General features: G+C 42.2%; 1 protein-coding gene across 2 annotated transcripts in view; it reads left to right on the forward strand.

Annotated features, from left to right (window-relative positions):
* rptor (regulatory associated protein of MTOR, complex 1) overlaps positions 1 to 24,185 on the forward strand; it is a 235,132-nt gene that overhangs the window by 129,909 nt on the left and 81,038 nt on the right. For both annotated transcript variants that reach the window (XM_079265219.1, XM_079265220.1), the window contains exons 11-16: positions 8,712 to 8,787; positions 11,467 to 11,568; positions 17,742 to 17,825; positions 19,256 to 19,366; positions 21,869 to 21,943; positions 22,070 to 22,135. In XM_079265219.1, coding sequence (XP_079121345.1) covers positions 8,712 to 8,787; positions 11,467 to 11,568; positions 17,742 to 17,825; positions 19,256 to 19,366; positions 21,869 to 21,943; positions 22,070 to 22,135 — 514 coding nt within the window. The remainder of the gene's footprint in view (positions 1 to 8,711; positions 8,788 to 11,466; positions 11,569 to 17,741; positions 17,826 to 19,255; positions 19,367 to 21,868; positions 21,944 to 22,069; positions 22,136 to 24,185) is intronic.

A 24,185-nucleotide genomic window follows, 5' to 3' on the forward strand; every position in this document is an offset into this window, starting at 1 on the left:
GTCAACTCAAACACCAAACAGTCAATCTCCTTCGCAGTCAGTGAAGGAGTGGCAAGCTGTGGCACCGAGGCTCAACCAAAACACAGCTGCCAGGAACGAAGGTTGGTGAAAGAAAGCCAGGTGTATCAGATCCCCCAGGTGAAGCTGGTTGAAATGATGAGCTAGATGACAGGCCATGGGCCGTAACAACTTGTACAAAAAGTTCATTCAGCACACTACAAAAACTCTGCCTTAAAAAAACAAGAAAAAAAAAAATACAAAAATTAGGTAAATGTTGCTTAAAATAAGATAAATTATCTACCAACAGAACAAGACTTCCCAAAACAGGTAAAAATACTCTTTAAACAAGAGAAATTCTCCGGCATAAAAACCGATCTTACCTTTAAAAAAATAAGCATATGTGTACTCAATTTAAGATTTTTAATCTTACTTAGATTTCAGTTTTTGCAGTGCACACAGTTTAATGTTTTATTTTAAAGTAAATCTTTAATTGTATTTATGCTGTAAAAAAAAAAAAAAAGTAACACAATTAGTTTCAAGCTGTTGATATATTTGGATAATTTCTCCATTCAGATAAAAACTCTGCAACCAAGCAGTTTTTCTTTACAGTATTTGTTTTTGTTAAAGACAAAATTTCTGCGATAACATAAACATAAGAGATTTGTGGGGGGGAAAAAGGCCGTCTTGCAGTCTGCAATGTTTTGTGGGCCAAGCACAGTTCATCCAGAACGCGTTTTCAGTGAGAGCTTGCTTCCATTCACATGTGAAGTGGGTGGGGCTACAGTGGGCGGAGCTACGGTGGGCGGGGCTACAGAGCAAAGGATCTGGAACACAGTTCGGCACAAAACCAGCACACCGCTTTCATCCCGTCTACTTGTCTTTATCCATTTACATTCTTCACTTTGAAGCCGACATGCTCCCAAGCAGGAGACTTTAACAATGAAGGATGATCTTCAGGCTTCGGTTTCTCCTCGATACTGTCGGTAGCCATAAAGTCCACTAACCAGATGCTGGGCTGCTCTCAGTGTTGTTGTTTACACAGGTAGTATGTGTGCTGTTACTCTTCCATGTGGGAATGATGTAAGTGTTATTATCCCTGTGATATTTTCTTAAAGTAAATGTATAATTTGTAAATATTTTGCCCCTCTGACATGCAGGTTGAGGCCTTAATTGAGGAAACAGATAAATGTAAACAAACGTCCGCAGTCAGCTGACATTGAAAGTGGATTATAATGTTTATTTTGCTGCAGCTAAAATCCGGGATAGTTTCTCTGGACTGAACAGACGTTTTGAACAATTAATCGATGCATTCTAATCATGAATTTAGCAGCATTTTTACCCGTGACGTGTGTGTTTTATGTTTTATTTGTTGGGATTTTTGTGTTGCAAATGGATTCATTTTGTAAAGTTGCTTCACATGAATGATAAACTGTGTGAAAGGCAGGAAATGTGTTAAATGTTCAGCTGGGATCTCTGTTTTTCTTTTCCACCATCTAATTTGTCCTTGATGTTTTCTCATCTCACTCGCACTTTATCAGATCCGTCTTGCTTTTACCAGCCTGGACGCCTTTTTACCTTCAGATGTCCTGTAATTCTTGGTATCATAGATTCAACAAGGTGTTGGAAACATTCCTCGGAGGTTTTGCTCCACATTGACATGATAGCATCACACAGTTGCTGCAGATTTGTCGGCTGCACATCCATGATGACGTTCTCCCGTTCCACCGCATGCCAAAGCTGCTCTGCTGGACTGACATCTGGAGACTGTGGAGGCCATATAGTAAACTCACGTCATGTTCCAGAAAATTTGTAACATGGTGCATCATCCTGCTGGAAGTATCCACCAGAAAATGCTGCACTGTGGTCATGATGGGATGGACATGGTCTGCAACAATACTCAAGTCGGCTGCTGTACTAAGAGGGTCTTAAAGTGTGCTCAGAAAATGTCTCCCAAACCAGATGTAGCCCATCTGCTACCAGGTTGTGTGATGGTAATCTGCGTACCATGGTCGGAACCAGTGCTTATTTGACCTTGTGTTGCCTTGCTATAATCTCAAACCAGTCTTCCCATTCTCCTTGGTCCAGACCATCTCTGTAAAGCTTGTTACATCCTCCACGATAGGCGAGAACTTTTTTCTTGTTCTCGAGGCTCCGAGAAGAAAATGACGTCATTTTGTTCTCGCGGACGTGTTTGAGGACAGTTCTTGACACACCGGGCTGGCAGAACTTTTTTCTTGCGGGGCTGTGAGAAGTATTGTGTGATTGGTCGGACATTGGAGGTGGGCGTGGTTAACACAGAGAAAGCACGAAGCGGAGTTGCTACTTCCGCGTTTTGGCTGTTGCCGGTAAAACAGATTGTTTTAATAAAACAGCTGATCGAGGTGGTGAGAAAATACAAACTTTTTTACATGTGGCATTAAAACACTCGGACCTAATTGCGTGCACAACCCGCCCAGCTGCGTGCACGACCCGCCCTGCCACGGATGAAGTTTCTGTTAAATATGAAACGAGAAAAGCACTCGGAGAGCGGAAACCTCCGCCGAGCACAATGTTAAAGAATCCTTTTAAACAATTCCTGGATCCAAACGGTGATCCGGATCACCACCAAAATTTAATCAGTTCCTCATTTTCACATTTCCAACAACTCTTGAATTTTTATAAAAATCCGTCTGTAACCTTTTGAGTTATCTTGAGCACAAAGGCGCCAGGAAGAGGTAACAACCGGGTTCATTGCACATAAAAGCAGACATTGCCCCCCGCAGTGTGATCCCTCCCCGCTGCAGACCTGCTTCTCATGGAGGATGTATGGACCTGACGAAAAAGAAGTTTTTCTTGTTCTTGCAGCCTTGAGAAGCATGAACTCAGTTCTTGCTTCTGGTGGAGAATGGAACAAGCTTAAAAAACGCCAGACTGCTGTGTGTAAAGATCCCAGCAGATCTGCAGCTTCAGAAATATTCAGACCTGCAGCCATACCATGTTCAATGTCACTTAAACCCTCTTTTAAGCCTGTTACATACTCCACGAGACGCAAGAACTGAGTTCTTGTTCTCGAGGCTGCAAGAACAAGAAAAAACGTCTTGTTCGGCAGTCCTGCGGGGGGCGATGTCTGCTTTTATGCGCGATTAACCCGGTTGTTGCCTCCGCCGAGGAGGCTGTTTTCCCCGGCGTCTTTTTGCTTAAGATAACTTAAAAGGTTACGGAGGGATTTTATAAATATTTCAAGAGTTGTTGCAAATGTAAAAATGAAGAACTGATTAAATTTTGGTGGTGATCCGGATCACTGTTTGTATGCAGGAAGTTTTTAAAAGGATTCTTAAACATTTTGCTTGGCGGAGGTTTCCGCTCTCTCAGTTTTTAGTTTCATATTTAACGAGCAGCTTCGTCCGCGGCAGGGCGGGTTGTGCACGCGGCTGGGTCCGAGTGTTTTATTGCCACATGTAAAAATGTTCGTACTTTCTCACCACCTCGATAAGCTGTTTTATCAAAATAATCAGTTTTGCCGGTAACAGTAAAAACGCGGAAGTAGCAACTCCGCTTCATGCTTTCACCGTGTTAACCACGCCCACCTCCAATGTCCGACCAATCACACGATACTTCTCACAGCCCCGCAAGAAAAAAGTTCTGCCAGCCCGGTGTGTCAAGAACTGTCTTCAAACACGTCCGCGAGAACAAAATGACGTCATTTTCTTCTCGGAGCCTCGAGAACAAGAAAAAAGTTCTCGCTTCTCGTGGAGTATGTAACAGGCTTTATTCTCATTCTGATGCTCAGTCTTCGTCCTACTGACCATGTTTACTTGACTAAATGCTTCAAGAAGCTTCAAGAAGCTAACGTGTGATTAGCTAATTGGCTATTTGCATTAGCAGCAATAAAGTGACCGGTGATTACAGAAGGCTCCCATTGGCCAAAGACTTGATGTGATCCATCATGCTATATAACTAAATAACATTATGTCATCTGCTTTGGTTCAGTTACACAAACATGTCTCCAGTATTTATTTTTTCTCTCTCTGATCTTTTAAAAATGCCCCCCTCCATCTCTCCCACTCATTATCTGGCTGGTGCTGGAAGAAAGAAAAGCAAATCTCACACTCTCAGCCTCCAGGAGAGACTCGTTGTGTAACAGCCTGGCATCATTTATTGTAAAGAATGGTGCTTCTTACTCCTTCAGCAAGCAACAGTCTTTCTTCCTCACTCGTGCAGGCCCATTATTCTGGATTGGGGGCTACATTGCTGTGTTTATGGCCCAAGAAATTTGGAGTTGCATTTTGTTGCAGCACATGCAGTATTAAGCAGGACAGAATAATGACACAGAGCTGCTTTAAGACTGCTGGAAACAAAACTGAGAGGACAATAAAGAAGTAAATGTCGTAGATAAAAAGGAAGTAGGAAAATAAAAGTTGGGATCCACGTAGACGAGAGAAAGGAGGATGGAAACGGGGAATTAAGCAGTTTCGGGGCTCGTTGATTGATGCGAGTGTCCAAATACAAACAGGTATTGTTATTCAAACGAAGCAGCAGAGAGTAGGGCAAATAAACCCAAGGCTGATTACTCCCCGGAGGACAGTTTCAGTGTGGGAGTGTGCGTCTGCTTTCTGTGTGTGCTGGTGAGCCCTTATTGCTGCACCACTCTCTGCAGGCAACCGGAGAAAAGAGCTTAGTCAGCCGCCAAATGTTCCTCTCCGCCGCGCTGTTGTCGGCTGTCGCCTCATCCAACACAAACACATACACGGCTTTCAGGGGTGGGTCACTCGTTCGTATTTGCGGGCGAGTTAACATTAACACGTTAACAGTATGACAGCATCCTCGATGATCGTGTGTTTCCATGCCGTTCGGTTACATAAACGCCAGCAGGGATGAATATATGTTGGCAACATCTTCTCCACTGATCACAGTCATAATCCCCTGAAGTTATGAAACCAACATTATTGCTTCATTTGTTGTTGGAACAAAAACTCAGAAATTTTGTGATTCTATCGTCAGGATTGTCTGAAAAAAAAAATCACCTAAATGAGAATGTTCTTCCATTAGTTTAACCCCTTAAAAAACTGAAACGGTGTTTGTGGATAAAAGACTTGCGGATCAGTCATTTACTGATGTAAGAGGAAGTATTCTTTTTAGCGGCATCATACTGGAGTATTATATACTTTCAGAGATGAACTCCACTTGTAACCAGTCAGAAATAAGTGTTTACTGGATGTAGCATAGAGTGGTACACACCATTCACATCTCCAGAGTCTTGGTTTTCCAGTGGTTTATAACCTGCAAGTCGCAGGTTGACTCAGTTAAATACATATTTATCTCAGTTTTGATCCATGGGACGTCTGGTACCAGTATTTTATTTTATTTTTTTAATGGGTATATAGTGCTGTAAATTTTACAGTTTTAGGCCTTTATTAATTTAATTACAACTTTACACATCAGTGGTTTGGTCTTAGCAACTATAGGGTGAGTCACTTTTTTGCAGAGCATTTTGTGCCTAATTAGGTTTTCAGATTCTACAGAGCAGAGTAATGTGAAAAGGTTCAGGGATTCTGGAGAAATCTGGGTGTGAAGCGGTCCAGGATAGAAACTGCTGTCGCATGGTTGGGATCTTCAACCGTTCAGGTAGTACTGAGTGAAAACTGTGCAAAAAGAAGTCCACGTTTCAGTCACTTAAAGAAAATGTGTGTCTTCTATCCAGTGTCTTCTTCTGTGTGTGTTTGACTGGCCTGCCTTCATGCCACATTTGTCTTGAACAAGAATATTCTTCTGAGAAAGTGCAGCAGTTTGTATCCACAGTTCCCAAACATTAAGAAATATACGTAAAAGTATGCTGGTGGGACACAGTGGGGTTACAGCGACTATCATATCAGATTTCACACTTGGCTGAGAATCGTTTCGGTGAGGACTGGAGACCATGATGAGGTCAACGGAATCACATCATCTGCAAAAAGCCGAGACCCAGTCCTAACTCCACCACACTGCCCCCCCCCCCCCCCCACCTCGCCCCCCAAACTGAATCTGTGACAAAGGGTCAGCCGTTGGTCAGACATAAATCCAGCTTACTGCCAGCAGTGCAGACCGAGCTCTGACACCAGACTTATGGTGACTGAACAAGGAGGTGGCGAGTACAAGGTGGTCACATACTCCACATTATCCAAGCCCCACCACCACCACAGGACCCCTAAAAAGCGCTGTTCAACCCTTTCTCTAAGTCCACAAAGCACATGTAGACTTGTTTGGAGAACACTCCCTCCAAGACCCTGAATAGGGAGCATAGCTGGTCTTCTGTTCCATGGCCGTGGTGAAAACTACCCTGATCCTCCTCAATCCAAGTCTCAGTTATCCAACAGAACCTCTTCTTCAGGACATCCAAGTAGACTTTACCGGGAGGGCTGAGAGGTTTGAACCCCTGTAGATGAAACACACCTTACAGCCCCCCCCCGTCAAGTGTTGGTGTGATGTCGATGGTTAACCACTAACCCGAATACCACCTGTAAACATCCTGCCAAAGGCTTTCAGTGGGACAACGTGACTCAAAATATACCTTGTTCATGTGGAGGTAGATCACCTTTTCTTCTTTGTCTTGGTTGCAAAATATGCCACAAAACACTCGGCAGACTAAATCTGTCTCTGAACGCAGTGTACAAACTTCATCTAATCATTCGTCTTTGCTGCAGTCTTGGTTTAACCAGTGTGAATTTAATGAGTTCCACTTTCTCTTGGATTATAAATGTCTGCAAATCCCTGCACGATGAGCCACACCTGCTTCCAGTAATTTAATAATAGCTTTTCCACCGGTGATACCTTTGCTGGAGGGCTGTTTTTGTGGTGTTTGAAGCAGCTGACATGAATGCCGCAGTAGCTATCAGCCCTCCAGTGCTGTATGTTTGCATGCTGTACATTCATCAGTCACTCCATTATATCTTCAACCCAGAGAACAACTATATTATATCACTCTGGGATAATGGGGGAAGCCATTTAAGCAGTTGAAAGAGTCTCGCCAGAGTGAACTCAGCACCACGTGTTCGGCATCACATTACATTGCTGCGCATCGGCTAGTAACATGAATCAACCTCTAACTCATGCTAACTGAGAGGAAAAAGCTTCAGTGAAGCCCTGAGTTCAATTTGCTTCAAGAAAAAGGAGCTGGAAAGTGTAGGGGAAGAGAGATGGGAGAATATAGAAGCTCTGATCAGGTTTGATGTGAGTTACGTAACCCAATGAATAAGAAATGATGACCATGAGAGAAGAGCTGGTGTTTAGAAGGGGATTATAGGCTCCTCGCTGCCCTCCGCAGGACCCAGGGCTGGGAATTTAAAGAGGTGTACGTGCACAGAGAAAGTACTAGGCAGATAATGCAAGCCTAGGAAAATTAATTTCAGCGTTGGACCAAAAAAACATTTTAAAAAAACCCAAAGACTTAAGAGTTCATTTGCGCTTTTTATTTAGCTGCGGCAGCAAAGTAGGAACCGGTTTAAAATGCATGACGCAGAGATGCACAACGTAAAGATGGATGAGATCAGGTTTCACTGCTTTTATTTAATATACCGGTAATTAATGATTAATATGTCGGCTTTTATGTGGCGAAGAACACAACAGAAATGGAAAATTGTGTTTGATTCCTTTTTTACAGTGAACCAGGCCTGAAGTGCAGAAAACAGATTAAAATCTTCATGAATTTCTGGAGTTTTCTGAACATTCAGGCATCAGTGTAATTACTTAGCAGATCAGTCTGTCCGTCCTTTTCCTGATGCGTATTTGAAGTCAGGTAGTGGAGGCAAATCCAGACATCCTTCCAGCTCCTCCAGGGAGACGCCAAGAGAGAGAGATGTAAAATCCTCCCAGTGAGTTCTGGGTCTCCTTCCTGTTAGATGTTCCCACAAAACCTAAAACGGGAAGGAACCAGGAAGCATCCTGATCACCTGTCCAGAGCACATTTTAACAGAGTGCACAGTCTGACATTTTCTCCTGTCTCGTACTTTGCTCAAAAATAGAGCAGCACTTTTGCAGAATAAAAAGTGAACACTTTTTTTCTTTTTTTTTTTTTTAATAAAAAAAAAAAATTAAATTAAATAATTTTTTTTTTTAAATTTAAAAGTGGACACTTTTGCTTTTCTTTTTTTTTTTTAATTAAATTAAAAAAATATATAAAAAGTGAACACTTTTGTTTGTTTTTTAATAAAAAAAAATAAAATAAAATAAATACAAAATTAAAAAGTGAACACTATTGTTTCTTTTTTTAAATAAAAAAATTAAATAAACTAAATTAAAAAAAATGTAAAAAAAGTGAACACTTTTGTTTGTTTGTTTTTTATACAAAAAAAAAGTAAACACTTAAATAAGACATCTTATATCGTGATGAATGAAATCTTCCAGTTGAAAGTTTCTGTCTATTACATCGTAGAATGTGTTGAGAACAAAATGATTTAAAAAAATGAGTGGGAATCAGAAATATGAACCCACAGACATCTGGATTCAGAATCATAAGCAACATGTTGTGTCACAAGCTGACCAAACGTGTAGAAATCTTTAAAGACAACAGAGAAGGAGGTTTTGACAGGATGTGTGAATGTAACACTTGATAAGACAGTTTTTCCTGTTAGAACCGTGCAATTAAGAAATATTCAGTGGCTTCATAATGATAGAAATATCTATCTACATTTGATGTGAGTTTTTGTTGATTTATTTTTTAATCTTCCTCTCAATACATCTGCGTTGCCTCTCTGCAGGCAAGCCTGGGACCTGGCCGTGGACATCTGCCTCTCTCAGCTGCCGACCATCATCGAGGAGGGCACTGCCTTCAGAGTAAGTTTCTTCATGTGCGTGTTTGTGTGTGAGGGAGAAACCACGGAGAGATCTGTGCGTAGGTGTCTCTGAGATTGAGTGCAGGAATCTTAGTGGTTACTAGACATTTTGCTTTGATGGATGGCTTCTGTCTGATGCTGATGTCTGTAAACAGCGACCGGTTCTCGTTTTCCACTCCAACTTCGCCTCCATCAGCACCAACACCGTCTCTAATAGTGCCTCAGACATGCACTCACAGGCACTCACGTTCCCAGCGGATAACACTGTAAAATGTCAGGTTTAATAACTCAAGTGTGAGTGTCAAATAAGGAATAGTTTCTGAAACCACTGGCCGTGCACTTTCAGCCACCAGAGTGTTTATAGTTGTATTTACTGGCGTGGCAGGAGACTGTGATGGAGATGCTGAGCGTAATGGAAACATACTGCAAGAAGCTGATGGAGCTGATGATGACTTCATATATCTGTGTCTGTGTGTGTGTGTGTGGGGGGGACGACTTATCAGGAAACTCTAACACTTCTATCAGAGCCTTTTCTCCCTCGTCCACCTTGCCCTTGGAGGTGGGCGTCTCTTCCATCGCTGCCCCAGGAACAGTTTTCCTCCCTTTGTCCTCTTCTACTTTCGCTTAGAATGAGGCTGAAAACACTTAGCAGCAGCGTAATTGAGCCTCGGGGGGGCTCCTGAAGGAGATCCTCTGTGTTGATTTCTCTGTCAGGAGTCTGTAATTCCTCCAATGTGCATCATTTAGATTGAGGGCTGGTGGGCAAAGTGTTTGATAACTTCTTAATAAAAACCTGAAAAGAGTCGGTATGTTCATTAGTTGTGTTTTCTCGTGCGTGTGGCTCTTCATGAGCGAACTGCGTCACAGAAATCAGCTTAAAACGTTCAGAAACAACCAAATTATAATTATTTTCTGATGTTTTATTGTTTACCAGCCAAACGTCTCTTCTGTCTTTGGCTAAAGGAAGACGGTTTGAGTGTGAATGATTGCCTCTGTGTGTGACTGGTAACCTGCAGATAGACCCCCCCACCACCTGCAACACTTCAGTAGAAAGAATGAATGTTTGCTTTTAAATTGAGGCAACCTGTGAACTTAAGTTTTTTAGATAACTTTTTACTGTAGTTTATGGTTTTAATTTTTATTGACAAACATTTAACAATCTTCTGCACTGTTAAACGATGTTAAATAAAAATAAATAAATATGCATATCTAAGCACACATACATAATACATAATGTGAGTCTTCCTCACCGTACAGACAACTTTACCCTTTTGATATAAGTCAGAAAATTACTCCAGACCCCTCCATGCTGACCCCAGTTAATAAGAGCCAGTATCTGTCATCAACTTCACCCATCCAGAAGACGCTGGTGGAGTCGGACTCCTCCAGTAGAGACTCTAGCCGCTGTCATGAAGCCTGTCAGTGCCAGGTAAAATTCTGCTTTTGATATTCCTGGTGGTGCTTCTGATCTGTGTCCCAGTAGGCAGAGTTAGGGGACAGTCTGGTGGAGTCCTTCCCCCAGTTCTCCAGTAACCTCCTGTAACGTAAACGACAGAGCATTACTGCATCAAACGTTTGAAACTTTCACTGCACTGAGGTATTTTGTTTTAACTTCACATCACTTGTATTGGCTGAAACAACCAATACGAGCAGAGCCCCTGCGATGGACTGGCGAGCTGTCCAGGGTGGTCCCTGCCTTTCACCCAAAGACTGCTGGGATGGGCTCCAGCTCCCGCGCGAACCTTCTTCAGACTAACCGGATAGGTGAATGAATGAATGAACACGAGCAGAGCTGAATATTAATTCCAACTTCATCAAATTACTATTTCTTAAAAATAGAAATTTAGATAGAAATAAAGATTTTTGCACAATTCTGCAGCTTGTAAAGAGCTTTAGAATATTCCTTCATGATCATCAAATCAAATCAGAGAGACTTTATTCATCCCTGAGGGGAAATTCAAGGTTCAAGACAGCTTGTCCAAGATTTGACAGACAGACATTCAACATTTATGACAGACTGACAGGTCCGAACTGAGCGTAGGCCACGCTGCCAGTTTTACCGGCGCCGCCTTACAACAGATAGGAACCGAGGTAGATTAGGATCAGAAAGGTCGAGGGGAATGCTCACACATGGAAGGCACTGCTTGGTACATGTATTAAAAGTACGGTGGAAGGTATTCCAACCATGTTTGGTTATGATCTTATATGAAGAGTAAATGGTTCCTTTCATCACTTGTGTCTGTAGCTCAGATGCGGAGCCTTCAGTAAGTCCGCTACCCAGCATCCTCTGCACCTCTGCATGTGAGTGAATAAGTGAGTGTACGGTATAGGTTTGTTAAGCTTTTATTATGCATAAATTAATCTATCCATTATGCTGGAAAACGTTGATGTCCCCCCCCCTTTTACATCCATCAACGGTGTTTGCAGCGCTGCGTGATCCAGCGGCGTGCAGCCAGCAGCCAATCAATCAGACCGGCTGCCATGGCAGCAGAGAGGGAGAAGGCGATCATGATGGATCAGGATTTATGTTGTTACTGCAGTGCAGTGTCACTTCGGAGCTCATTATGTCAGGCCTGTTATGAAATGATGCAGAGCGGCTCACAGTGTGTGGAGGAGAAAATAAGTAAGCACGATAAATTCTTTAACATGGCTGTTATTTCATCTGCGTTTGCTTCCACAGCACAGTCCGTTCTTCGCCGAGCAGCTGACGGCGTTTCAGGTGTGGCTGACGATGGGTGTGGAGAACAGAAACCCTCCAGAGCAGCTCCCCATTGTGCTACAGGTACACACTGTTACATGCACGCACCATCATAATGGCACGGTCTCTTTAGTATGCACTGAAGCACCACGTTAACCCAAACATCCATGGCTTTTCTAAAAGAAACATGAACACTGAAGTCAAAGTCGTCATCTCTCTGATGCTCCCTGGTCTAACACACAATACAGCCGTCATGCAGAAAAGAGAAGATTTTTCATCTTGCTGCAGGAAACGAGGCTCAATTTGGTCACGGTGGCAGTGGAGATGTGGTGTGGACCCAAATGCAGAGATGAGGGAAAACAGGATGCAGGTCGAAGATAGATTTATTCCAAAACAAGATGAGGGCAGAACTAACAAAATGAACCAACAACCACAAACTGAAACAGAGGGGTATAAATACACTGGAAAACCAAACAAGAAACAGGTGAAACAAATCTAGTAAATGAACCCAGGTGAAATACAACAGAAAATCCATGAAGCGAAACAAGAACCAAGAGAACTAAACAGGAAAAACTACAAAATAAAACAGGAAACCAGAAACTAAGGCTCCGAATGAAACCACATCATGACAAATTTATAATCACCTTCTGAATTACCTGGAGAAAAAAAAAGACAAATCATGTGTTTATTTGTTACATACACAATGTAAGAAAAATATCAGGAACATGTTCTTTGTTCCCTCCTCCTAACTTTGGCAGCAAAGAACAATAATAGCAGCTGACATAAGGGATGATAAAAAAAAAAAAAAATAGATAAAAGTACAGAAGAGTATTTCTACAGTAAATCGGCAGATAAGATGTAAAATAATCTGATTTTGTTCAGATGACGGATGTGAGTGCAGTACAGGTATAATACTGTGTATATAATGCTAAATAATATGATGATAATAATTAAGGGAGGAAAAATCTAATAGAAAAATAAAAAATCTGGATTTTTTTTTTGCTTCACAGTTTTAAAATCAATTTTTTTAAACAAAAAAAAATTGATTTTTTTTTTTGTTAAAAAAATAAATTAATCAAAAGAAAAAAATCCATTCTAAAAATTTTTTGTCATTTTTATTGTTTTTATTGATCTTTGTTCTTGTCTTCTTGGGCATTATAGCAGCAGAATGATGATCTGGCTACTGTGTTGTTAAAAAAAAAAGTTTTGTATAATTTTTTTATTGTTAATTTACAAAAATCAGCAATATCGAACAATTGTGAGAATCACAATTTGAACAGAATCGGTACCCCAAAAAAATCTGATTCGAATGGAAAAGCAAATCGTCACAGCCCTTACAATAATCCAGTAGTGGTTGAGTACTGGTTCTGGAGATGGCCTTCAGCTGGGTGGAGCCTACACTCTGACCCTTCAGTCTACTGATGTTTTCTTTTCTCTGATCTACGTAAAATGTTGTGCCGCTCACGTGGCTCACTGTTCCTCTTCATATTTATGTTTATGTTGTTTGTCAACTCTTGGAAGAGTTGTACTGGAAGTCCTTTTGTTGTACTGGGACGCTGCCAGGACGGCAACAAACCTCAAAGAGAAGAATGAGGAAAACATAAAGAAAAGCATTTATGTGTTTTTCTGCACAGCAGGAGGTCTGACTGTGTTCATTTAGAAAAGATTCAAACTCATCATTTGTCTGACTAAAGAACAAAGAAAAGATGATTTATTGGAGGAAATTTATCAGAGTTTCACTTTGGATTTCTGGTTCTGAACTTTACTACACTTCTGGTTTTCTCTCACCTCTCAGTCCCTGTTTTCCTCTGCATACCGTGGCTTTTGTCTGAATCTGGAAAGGATCAAACCAGCAGTGGGTAAATGACTGCAGAAGTAACTGCAGGTATTAATTCCAGCTTCAGTCAGCCGTGACACGAACATGACGCCCGACCCGGCCCGCTGGTTTTTACATTCAGAGCTTTAAAAGTAAAAACCTTAATAAGGCTCTGAATTCCACAAGGTCGCCATCCCACAGATAAGCCACAGAATAGATAACATACACCAGACTGCATCACAGCTGACCTATGACTCTCCACGCGTGCATGGACCTTTTTTTAAAATTTATTTTTCTAGAATTTCCACTGCTTATTAGAGACTTGGTGTAATTCCTGCTGAGGTGCTTCACACAGCTGTCACTGGGATGAAAATGTTTCAGGATATAACTCCAGTTCTTTAAGTCCTGGAAGCAAGCGGCAAGATTTTTTTAAATTTATTTTGATGCATAATCAGAAGAATCATGTTGTTATTGAAAGTTTGGGGTAAAATGTCCTCCACATGATTTTAACCAACACTATGTGGCTTTTAGAGAGGTCTGAAAATCCACCACCGTTGCCTTTCATCAGAAACACTGAAACAATCCTTTTCCTTGATGTGATTTCCTAACTTGTCATTGTTTTCAGCCGTACTAACACTTCCACTTCTGCACCAGACGCCAAGCGCCATGCAGAGCTGCAGTGCAGCGGTCTGAATTGAATTCATCTGAATCAACAAATGCTTTCAGTTGGAAGTGATGGATAAGGCCATCATTGCTGCACATTGCAGAGAAAGGGCTTTATTTTCCATTATGCAGCAATAGCAACTTGATTAAAGCCACAAATCACCTGCCACGAGTCCACCAGAAGCCTGGAACATTACTGCTCCAGTTGTACTCTTTACAGTGAGACCTTTCGCTGCTTGCCTCTTCTCCAAGGCTTCATTTATTATTATTTATTACTCAAACTGCTCTTTCTTCGGCTCTGCCACCAGACGAGTATGAAAGCCCTTCCTGCTGGTTCAGTGCAGCGTTTTTTCGGACTAACTCCCTTTTATTACAGCCCTACAGCAAACCCTGTGACAGGAACAGTGGCTGCTGCTGTGCTCGTCGTGGTGTTAAATTTGTCGGAGGCGCCGTCAGATACTGCGCTCTCCTCCCACCTCTTAACAACATCTTCCCGCGGGCCTGTACAGTGGTGGCATTGTATTATATCACAGCGCAGTAGCAGCATGAAGCTGTCTGTGCTGAATGGTAATTTTCTGCTGACTCAGCACAACGCGAGCAGCAGCAGTTCTGTCGGGAACCGTTAAAAGCTGAGGAAAAGACAGAGTGATTGGGGAGTACTGGAGGATGTGTGTGTGTGTGTGTGTGTGTGTGTGTGTGTGTGTGTGTGTGTGTGTGTGTGTGTGTGTGTGTGTGTGTGTGTGTGTGTGTGTGTGTGTGTGTGTGTGTTTTTATTTTGCACAACAGGGCAACAGCAGCATCTCTGTGAGGGCGAAGTAACCTGAAGGATGCTCGCGGATGGACAAACGGGTTTTGTACACACTGAAGAACGCCGTTGCATAAGAATAAAAACTGATGTGTTCTTAGAGGATTTATGGGTTGAGGCAAAATTATAATCTAGCTTTGTTTTTAAGATGCAGGGACTGAGAAGACATGGGCAATGCAGAGTAATCCATCAATAATGCTCTTTGATAAAATGGCCGAAGGTAGAGCGACACAGCCGAGGAGAGAGAGATGCTCTGCTACGTTGTCTTGACAACGGCCGTTTCATCCAAAAAGGATTAACAGATTGTGCAAAGGGATTATAATGTGTACAAGTCGGGATGTCATGGTAACAGAAAATCATTCCCATTCAGGCATGTTTGTTCATTTATGCGTCGGTAAATGAAAAGAATGAATGTATGAAGCCTTTAGTCCCCCATCGCTTCCTTATGCTGTGCTGGAACACAGAAACTGTTTGTACAGATCTAATGAGCCTGAACGTGAATATTTATTCTGAGCAGCTTTATTCTTCAACGCAGTCTGAGACAAGCTTTCTTCATTTTTCTTTAAGAAGTCTTCAGGAGTAGTTCTCCAGACTTCTGGTGGAACTTCTAAACGCTTCTTTTCCACTTTTTGTTCTGTCCATATGATCCCACACTGCTTTGGGGAGGATCCATCTCCAGCCGACTTTCAGTCCAAAGGCCTTTACACACCTTCTCCGAATATCCAATCCATCCGTCTTCTGCCGCTTATCCGGGTCGTGTCGCGGGGGCAGCAGCCTAAGCAGGGAATCACAGACTTCCCTCTCTCCAAACACATTTACCAACTCTGCTAGGGGATCCCAAGGCGTTCTCAGGCCAGCCAAGAGATATAATCCCTCCAGCGTGTCCTGGATCTTCCCTGGGGTGTCCTCTCAGAGGGACGCGCCTGGAACACCTCACCAGGGAGGTCCAGGAGGCATCCTGACCAGATGCCCTTGCCACCTCAACTGGTTTCTCTTGATGCAGAGGAGCAGCGGCTCTACTCTGAGCCCCTCCTGGATGAGCCTTTGGAGCTTAGCCCGACCATGCCCCAAACGGAAAGGCCCGGCCACCAGACGCTCATTTTCAAGCCGCACCACCACACCTGGCTCCGCGTCTAATTAAAGCAACATTTCCGCCCATGGTCGTCCTCATCATCATAGGGGTCTTTACTCCAAATATTTAATCCTAATAATTCACATGATAACATTTGTTATCGAGTCAATGTGAAATCGATGTCAACGTTCACATCAGTGACATAATTTTTGTCCAATGATTTTGCGAGTTTTACTTGTTTTAAACCAAGACTGATTTTTCTAAAATATTTGCATCCGACATATTTATAATCAACCAATCAAAGAAAGACTTATATATAATCACCAATTGCGAGCTGTGCAGGTGTAAATTTAGCTACTTTTTCATTCAAACATCACTGCCGAGCGTCTTTGTTTCTTGTCTGCTTCCTAAAGCAAGCAGCGAGTTGCTGAAGCAGATCCTCCAGCTGTCCTACGGACGTCCTACAGTCCGTTCTGAAGCAGCCGTACTCCGGCTTCAGTTCCTGGATTAAACAATGAAAGTTCTCCTCTCTTTTCCACAACAGAATGAACTCAGCGTCTCTTTTTGATTCCAGTATCGGCACACTGTTGTCGTGGCTCGATGTGGAATCCACTTTGCAAGTCTTTTTCAGAATTTTTGTAATTTATTCACAGTTTCACATCGCTGTTGGCGTGCAGAGACAAAAACGTTGATAATTCAGCTCTGAATTATTCACATTTCATGTTGTTTATTCGCGTCGGTCCCAGTGTGTAAAGGCCTTAAGTCCTGTACAATATGGCATTCTTCTGCTTTTTCTTCCTGTTTAGCCTCTTTAAAGAAGCTCTTCTGGGTTCTGGCTGATTTTTCAGTGAGGCGGCCTCTACTGATGGCTAATTTGTCATTTATCTTGCATCCCACCCTGTAGTGAGTAAGAGTGCAGGATAATTTTGGCAACCCAGTTTGATTGGCTAGGCGTAGTGCTGCACATCAAACATGACGACATGTCCTGAGGCTCAAACACACTATGACGTCATTGAATTTAAGGTTAAACATGTTGCTTGAATAAAAACAAACACACACATTTCTGATCTCTGATATTGTTTTCATTCAATTTATGCCCTGTGGCTTTTCTCCACACCTACGTCAGGCAGGCGCACGAGCGTCCACGTTCCCACGCTCTTCCTCGGAGCTGGAGGCAGGCAGCCATGGGCCGGTCTTCCCCGTGCCTCCTCCTGTTTCTGTTGTCACGCTTAAAGGTCGAAGTCTCCATGGATTATGTGTAGGTGGAGATGCGTGCGTGTGTGTTGGTGTGTTTTAGCCACAGTTACTCCATATGTTTGCTCCTACTCACTGTGTGACAGTCACATGGGAATAGTTTGGTGTCCTGCCTCCAGCAAACTACACACACACACACACACACACACACACACACACACACACACACACACACACACACACACACACACACAGACACACACACATATTTTTAGCTCATACCATATGCATCCTAAAAATAGACCTTCTACTACTGTTACATTAAGACCTCCGCTGGCAGCGATGCTGTTTTGCATCATCACATATGTTTAAGGTAAACCACACACAAACACACACACACACACACACACACACACACACACACACACACACACACACGCACACACACACACACACTTCTCTGTAAGTGTCCCAATCATGCATCTCACTAAGATCACAAATAAAAAGTCAGCCAAGACGACACACCCAACCACCCACACATGTACATTTGTGCGCATGCACACACATACACATCCTGGTGCCAGTGTGTCAGTAGCGGTGGGAGAGCCACCTGTTTCAGTACACCTCCCCATCGGCTCTGCCATTTCTCCTGCTGTCCTTCCTCTTCCTTTCATCTCATCTCCTCTTTGACCTCTGCTCTCTTTCAGGTCCTCCTGAGTCAGGTGCATCGACTACGGGCCCTGGATCTGCTCGGACGCTTTCTGGATTTGGGGCCATGGGCCGTCAGTTTGGTTTGTTCTTCTCTTTTTGTCTTCAAATGCTGAGGTTTTTTTTTTCCAGAATGGTCAAATTTTCCTCTTCGTGGGACAAGACTTTGACCTTTGACTTTGAAAAAGACGCTTTTAGATAGTCAACATTGTGTCGTCATGGCAACTTCAAAGCATATGTAACCATGGTAGTCTTTGTTTTGTGTAAAGATTATATTAATTTAATGCATTAAAACAGGGGTATTCCCTCGAGAGCTGAAGTCCTGCAGGTTTTAGATGTTTCCCTGCTCCAACATACCTGATTCATATTAAATGGTTCGCCTCAACTCCTTGTTGTCAAATACTGCCCAAGCATGTCAATTCATTGATCCTACTGAGATGTTGTAGAGCAGGAAACATTAAAAACCTGCAGGACCACATCTGTGGACCCCCTGCTATAAGATAATAGATAAAATTCTGGAAACCGGCTAATTTAGCATCAAGAATAAAATCAGGGGGAACTTCCTGCCCTTCATTTTACCTCCTTTTAATTATCAGAAAAAGAAAAACTGAAGTTGAAAATGAGCATTAAGTTTAGTGTGGATGTGCAGACATGTCAGGGCTGAACAGCATGCTGAGTCTTACAGACTGGTTAATGGAAATGAGATCACACTTTCTGCCACAAGCTGCTGATTTCACCTCAGATGAACATGAAATTAACTTATAAAAAAGCTGCTTCAACAGGAAATGGGTTGAATTTCTGATAGATATAAAATCACTTGAATTACTTTAAATGTTAAAACTGTCTTTTCTCATAAAACCGCTGAACATGCCAGGAATGGTTTCTTGTATTTGAAGTGAATACAATACAATGCAATGCAATGTAATGCAATACAATACGACTTTATTAAAACACACTTTAAAAACAACAATGTTTAAAAACAACATTGTGGGGGGGGGCAAAACAGAATAAATAACATATATTAGGACAACTTAAAAAAATTACAGTCATCTAAAAACAATAAAAAAAAAAAATAAATAAAAGCAATCAAATTAAAGCAATCGAAATAAAATCAGATCTAAAAAGTCAGCTTACTGTGCAGAAAAAGCCAGTTTAAACAAATGGGTCTTCAGTAAAGATTTAAAAGCAGATATAGTGCAGGCGTCTGATATATAAAGGAAGCTCATTCCACAGATACGACAGAAGATACGACCTGCTGTTTTCTTTAATTTTTGTAACTTCTGAGTCCAGTTTGACATTTTATCCTGAAGAAACTGCTCGTTGTTTAGTGGAAGTGACCTTCAGCTACTTCGTCCCTTTCATTTTCTTTGGCTTAAACTTTGTCTGAAAGCTCTACGTTTCTACTGAGGACCAGAGGAAATAAAACCTCACGTCACATGAAGACACATGAAGATATTGATCTGTTTGCCACATGTTCCTGCCTTGTAAACACAGTGTGTTTGTGTGTTTGCAGGCCTTGTCTGTGGGGATCTTCCCTTATGTGCTGAAGCTGCTCCAGAGCTCAGCCCGAGAGCTGCGGCCACTGCTGGTTTTCATTTGGGCCAAAATCCTTGCTGTGGATAGTGTAAGTCACAGCTCGGCTTCATCTACACTGCACTTTCTGACACACAGACTTACAGAGCCCCCAAACACACACACACACACACACACACACACACACACACAGACATGAAAGTCTTTAAGCCTCAACTCATGAAAACTTTACTCCAATGACAACTTTGTTACGAACAGAATTGCAGCAGTAAATCTTTGTTACAAACAATGAAAGAAGACAGACCTTTAAAACACAATCTGAAGTTAACTTTTCCTTCATCTTCAAATATTACTGTAATAAAGTCAATCAAGTCGTGTTTCTGCTTCTTATTTAAAAGCTTTTTGGGCGTAAAGCAAATTTAAGCTTATTCTGCATAATTTTTTTTATTTTTCTAATTATTTTTCGTAGGGATGCACCGATACTGATACCAGTGTCAGTATCGGCTCAATACCAAGCGTGTGTACTTTAGTTTGTATTAATGAAAGTGTACCGATACCACACTAGTCAAGCCAGCGCAGATGTGTTTGATGACATGCTTCGGACATGTTTTAAAAGAAATAAATGCCTTGAATTTTAAAATGTGACATTTTTTGTTACACTAAAAGCGAGATCTTTGTTTCAAAACTAGACATTTATATTTGTATTTAGGTAAAATGTGCCAAATCAAAATAAAACTTGTTGAAATTGTTATATCTGTAACATTATTTCATCCGTATTGGTGAGGTAACTTCAGAAATGATGGGTCATTTAATACAACCTAATGCAATCTTACACAGTTATAACAGCAATCATAACCATAGTCACATGTTTACATAAACAGATTTGGTATCGCAGATATCGGTATCGGCAGATATACAAATTTCAGATATCGGTATTGGAACTCCCAAAAAGTGAATCGGTGTATCCCTACTGTTTAGTCCTGCACCGGCATGTAAAAATTAGTGTCTTTCCAAATAGGGAAACAGTTTTTAATCACTGTAGTGAGAGTTTTGGAGTTCGTTTTTTTTTTGTTTTTAAATTTTAAGTAAAGATGTATTTTTACACTTTGGTTTTCAGCTGAGCTTTCCATGTTGCTCCTTTTCTCCAGTAGTCTGCAGTCTAAACATGCAGAGATTTAAAGCATTGTTGACACTTGAAAAGGCAAAATAAAAAAGAAAATAATCTAAAATAATCTATCAGACCTTTTGTGTGACTGTGGGAAAGTGTTCAAACTGCATCCAGTTCAGTCCTGACTAAGATGACCCTGTTGTGGCCACGGCTATTTATAGACTCCATCTCTAACAGGCATTGATAGGGACATGAGGCCTGGGGGCTGCATTCAGGGTACAGGGGTGGGCGCAGTTAACTTTTTCTAAAGAGAGAAACCCACATTTAATGACTGCGACGCCTCAGAATGAGGCTCTGAAACAGATGGAAACAACTTGAGGACCAAATTAGATGAGTTGAAGCCGTTTTACTGTCTGTAAGAGAGCGGAGATCCCGGTCCCAGTGCAGCTGTGGGGCTGATTCATGTTTTTCCAGTTTGCAGGCTTGCTCGGTGGAAGGTCGTTTCTGCTCCTACTCTGAGGATGTATTCACATCAGGATAGTCCGCTAGACTCGGTCCGACTGGGGACTCGGCTCAGTTGTAGGAGATCCATGCAGACAGGGATCGTGTTCACGCTGCACCTTGGTGAAACGCACCAAACCTTTACAACAATATATCCCCATTCCCACCAAAGGTGGCGCTGTGCTAGTATTTAGCAAAAGAGAGGACAAGACCCGCATGAAGAAGAAAACTTTGTTGCAAGTTAAACATGGAGACTAAACGATTACTTTTTTGGGTTTTTTATGTTGTCTTCTGCAAGTATTCTGCAGAAATACACTGCAGCAATAACCGCAGTATGAACACAATTGTTGTGAATTTACCCACAATGCACTGCTAAGTCATATGCAGGAAGTAACGTTTATTTGTAGTCCACTTCCTGTATTTAATCTGCTTGATGCGAACTGAGACCTGCGTTTGTAGGCGGACTGAGTCCACTTCTTTGGTCCAAATCAAAATTCGTTTGGCGCGTTCATGTTTCCCAAACGAAGCGACTGTCCAAACAAAATCTGATTCGGATCAAAAAGGCTGATGTGAATTCGCCCTGAATAAACTCTAAACCATAAAACCTGAGTGAATACGCCACAGCAGACAACAGGAAACTCTTTAAGTGGCTTATTTTAGCTTGTCTTTCCAGATCAGAGCTTCAACTTGTCATTTTCATCTCAGAAAAGTTGAAGATTTTCACCCTAAACTTTATTAAATATATAATATTTATTAAATATAGTTTAAACCAGGAGACACGGTGAAGCTGGTGGCATAAATATTTTCTAAAAGTAGATGTAACGACCAGTTTTTTTTATTGTTCTACGGCTCCTACAGGTTTCATAACAAGTTTAATAAAGTGTTTTTATTCATAGTTTCCAGCGTCTTGTCACGGCTGTGAGTCCTGGATGAATAAAGCGTGAACTGTCTCTGCTCCCTTTCTTCCTCTCTGGTTTTTTGCAGTCATGTCAAGCTGACCTGGTGAAAGACAACGGGCACAAGTACTTCCTGTCTGTGTTGGCTGACAGCTACATGCCAGTGAGTGTCAACGCTCCTCTCTTCCCATTACAACGTTTAGCTGATTACTTTAAAGGGGTTAGAAGCTGCACTGAAGGAGGTGTAGAGATGTGACGTGAGATCTGATGGATATTTTCTGTCTCCCAGGCCGAACATCGGACCATGGCTGTCTTCATCTTAGCTGTTATTGTCAACAGCTACAGCACCGGACAGGTACGAGCATGTCTGAATTATTGTGCTGCTGTCTGGAAGCCCAGCGGGGGCAGAATGATTAATTTACTTCCCTCACCTGAACACCGGTTTCTTTCAAGGCGAGCTGTCATTCCGGTCGCCTGGTGTGTATTTCTAGGACAAATTGGAAATGTGACAGTTTGACACCAACAGTCACCTCTGCAGCCTCCGTTTCCGTCTCCGGGGGACGCTTTTATCACCGCAGGCGTTATTTCCAGCTTTTTCCGGCCCCGCCGTTCAGTCCCGAAAGCCTTTTGTGTCCGACGCTTTTACGATGCACTGATGTAGCTCATCATTTCAATGAGAACAAACACGATTCTGATGTGAAATTCTCCAGCATCACCTCGTCTGTTGCGCCCCCCCCCCTACTCGCTGGTGGTCGTGGATGTTACTTTGCGCTTTCATTTCATACAGCGTCTATGTATTTTATTTGCACTCATATGCCTCTATGGTTTGGCAATATATGATGTGACAAATCAGAGATGCTGTGTGTTCTGTCAGGCTCAGAAACAGCCATTCTTCTTTCATATCCCTGTGAACTGAGGGGCCCCCACCTCTCCCACAGGTTTGTGTAAATAATAGATGATCTTGAGCATTACAGTGACTCTCTGCCTGCTCCACCTCTCCATTATTTATCCCTCTTACTTTCAACAACAGCACTCATTACTGCCGCGGTGCCGTCACCAATGTGCCACCGAGCGCTGCCTCCTTAATATTCCAGCTGTCGGAGTTCAGCTGGGAGGCTCCATCAGAGCCCAGGGGATGACGCAAGCGCCATCTGACGCAGCTCAGAGATGTTGCTGCTGACAGAGGAGTTTTTTTTTGCCGTTATGATGTCTCAGTTTGTTGGAGATGAAGGATGGTAAATGTTGTTTATGTGTGAAAGGCTTTTTATTCATGTGGAGCCTCCTGGGCAGGTGCTCCATCGGAGAGCAACGCAGAAATAACACATTTACTGAAATTTTCAGCGACTTTCAGACAACTTCATCAGGCTGGAAGCTCATTTTCACTTTCCCATTTTTTTTTGCAGCAGCTTGAAGACGTTCGGATGTTAATTCTGAGTGTTTTGTTTTAGGGAGATTAACTCATTGGCTGCCGAAGACGTCTTTTTGTCTTTTGTGGTTTCTGTATATGAGAAGCCGATCTTGCCAGGTGTGTCAAAATGCCTCCAAACTGCGCCTCCAGACCAAACACCCAACATGTTGTTAATGTGCTCAGAGTGTGCATCCCGAAGATGCCCCAACGCACCCGGCAAAATTGCCCCCCCACATACCACAGTCCCAACACAAGAGCAAAAATGCATTGGACTCTCTGCTGCAACGATGCCTGGCAGACAGTGTGTTGATTTTAAACACTGTTGTTTATACGAGGCAATATGAGGAAAGGGTGTCTGCTAGCAAAAGGCTCTTCTCTGAGGTCTCTCCAGTCTATAAAAGTCAGTTCAGTCTTCCTCAGACAATGACATTTATTTATTTATGCACATTCAGAATGGCAGGTTGTGTTGATATCCAGTATCTGGCATGTTGCCTGTTGCCATAAAACAAAACTCAGCCATCAGTCGATACTCTGGGCGTTATGTAGTTGTAGGCAACAGCCGCAGAGAACTGTGATTGGTTGAGACATTTGAGGCAGACTAGTTTAACACGGAAACACACGAAGGGAAAAGTCGTACTGCTGCATTAGAGCTGATGTGAGGTTGGCAGTATTTTTGACCAGCTCATGGAGCGGTGATAAAGTGCCAAATTCTGTGCAGCATGCAGATTCTAAGCCATGGACACTGCCACGTGTCGACCCCACCATGTGCACACACCACCCTGCAGTGGACACAGTTTCACCTTAAATATAAAAATAACAGGTTAGTTGTTCATTGCATAAAAAATCCAGAAATCTTCCTGCAGAAATCGCCGCCCCTTTCATGCATGGTGGTCCAGGAGTAGAATGAACCAAAATGAACTTTTTTTCTTGTTTTTGTGACATTGAAAAGAACAAAGTTGTTAAGTGTGTAACAAGATTAAATGACGCATGAAAGCAT

This window comes from Telmatherina bonti (genome assembly GCF_933228915.1).
Source record: "Telmatherina bonti genome assembly, chromosome: 3".
NCBI classification, from domain to species: domain Eukaryota; kingdom Metazoa; phylum Chordata; class Actinopteri; order Atheriniformes; family Telmatherinidae; genus Telmatherina; species Telmatherina bonti.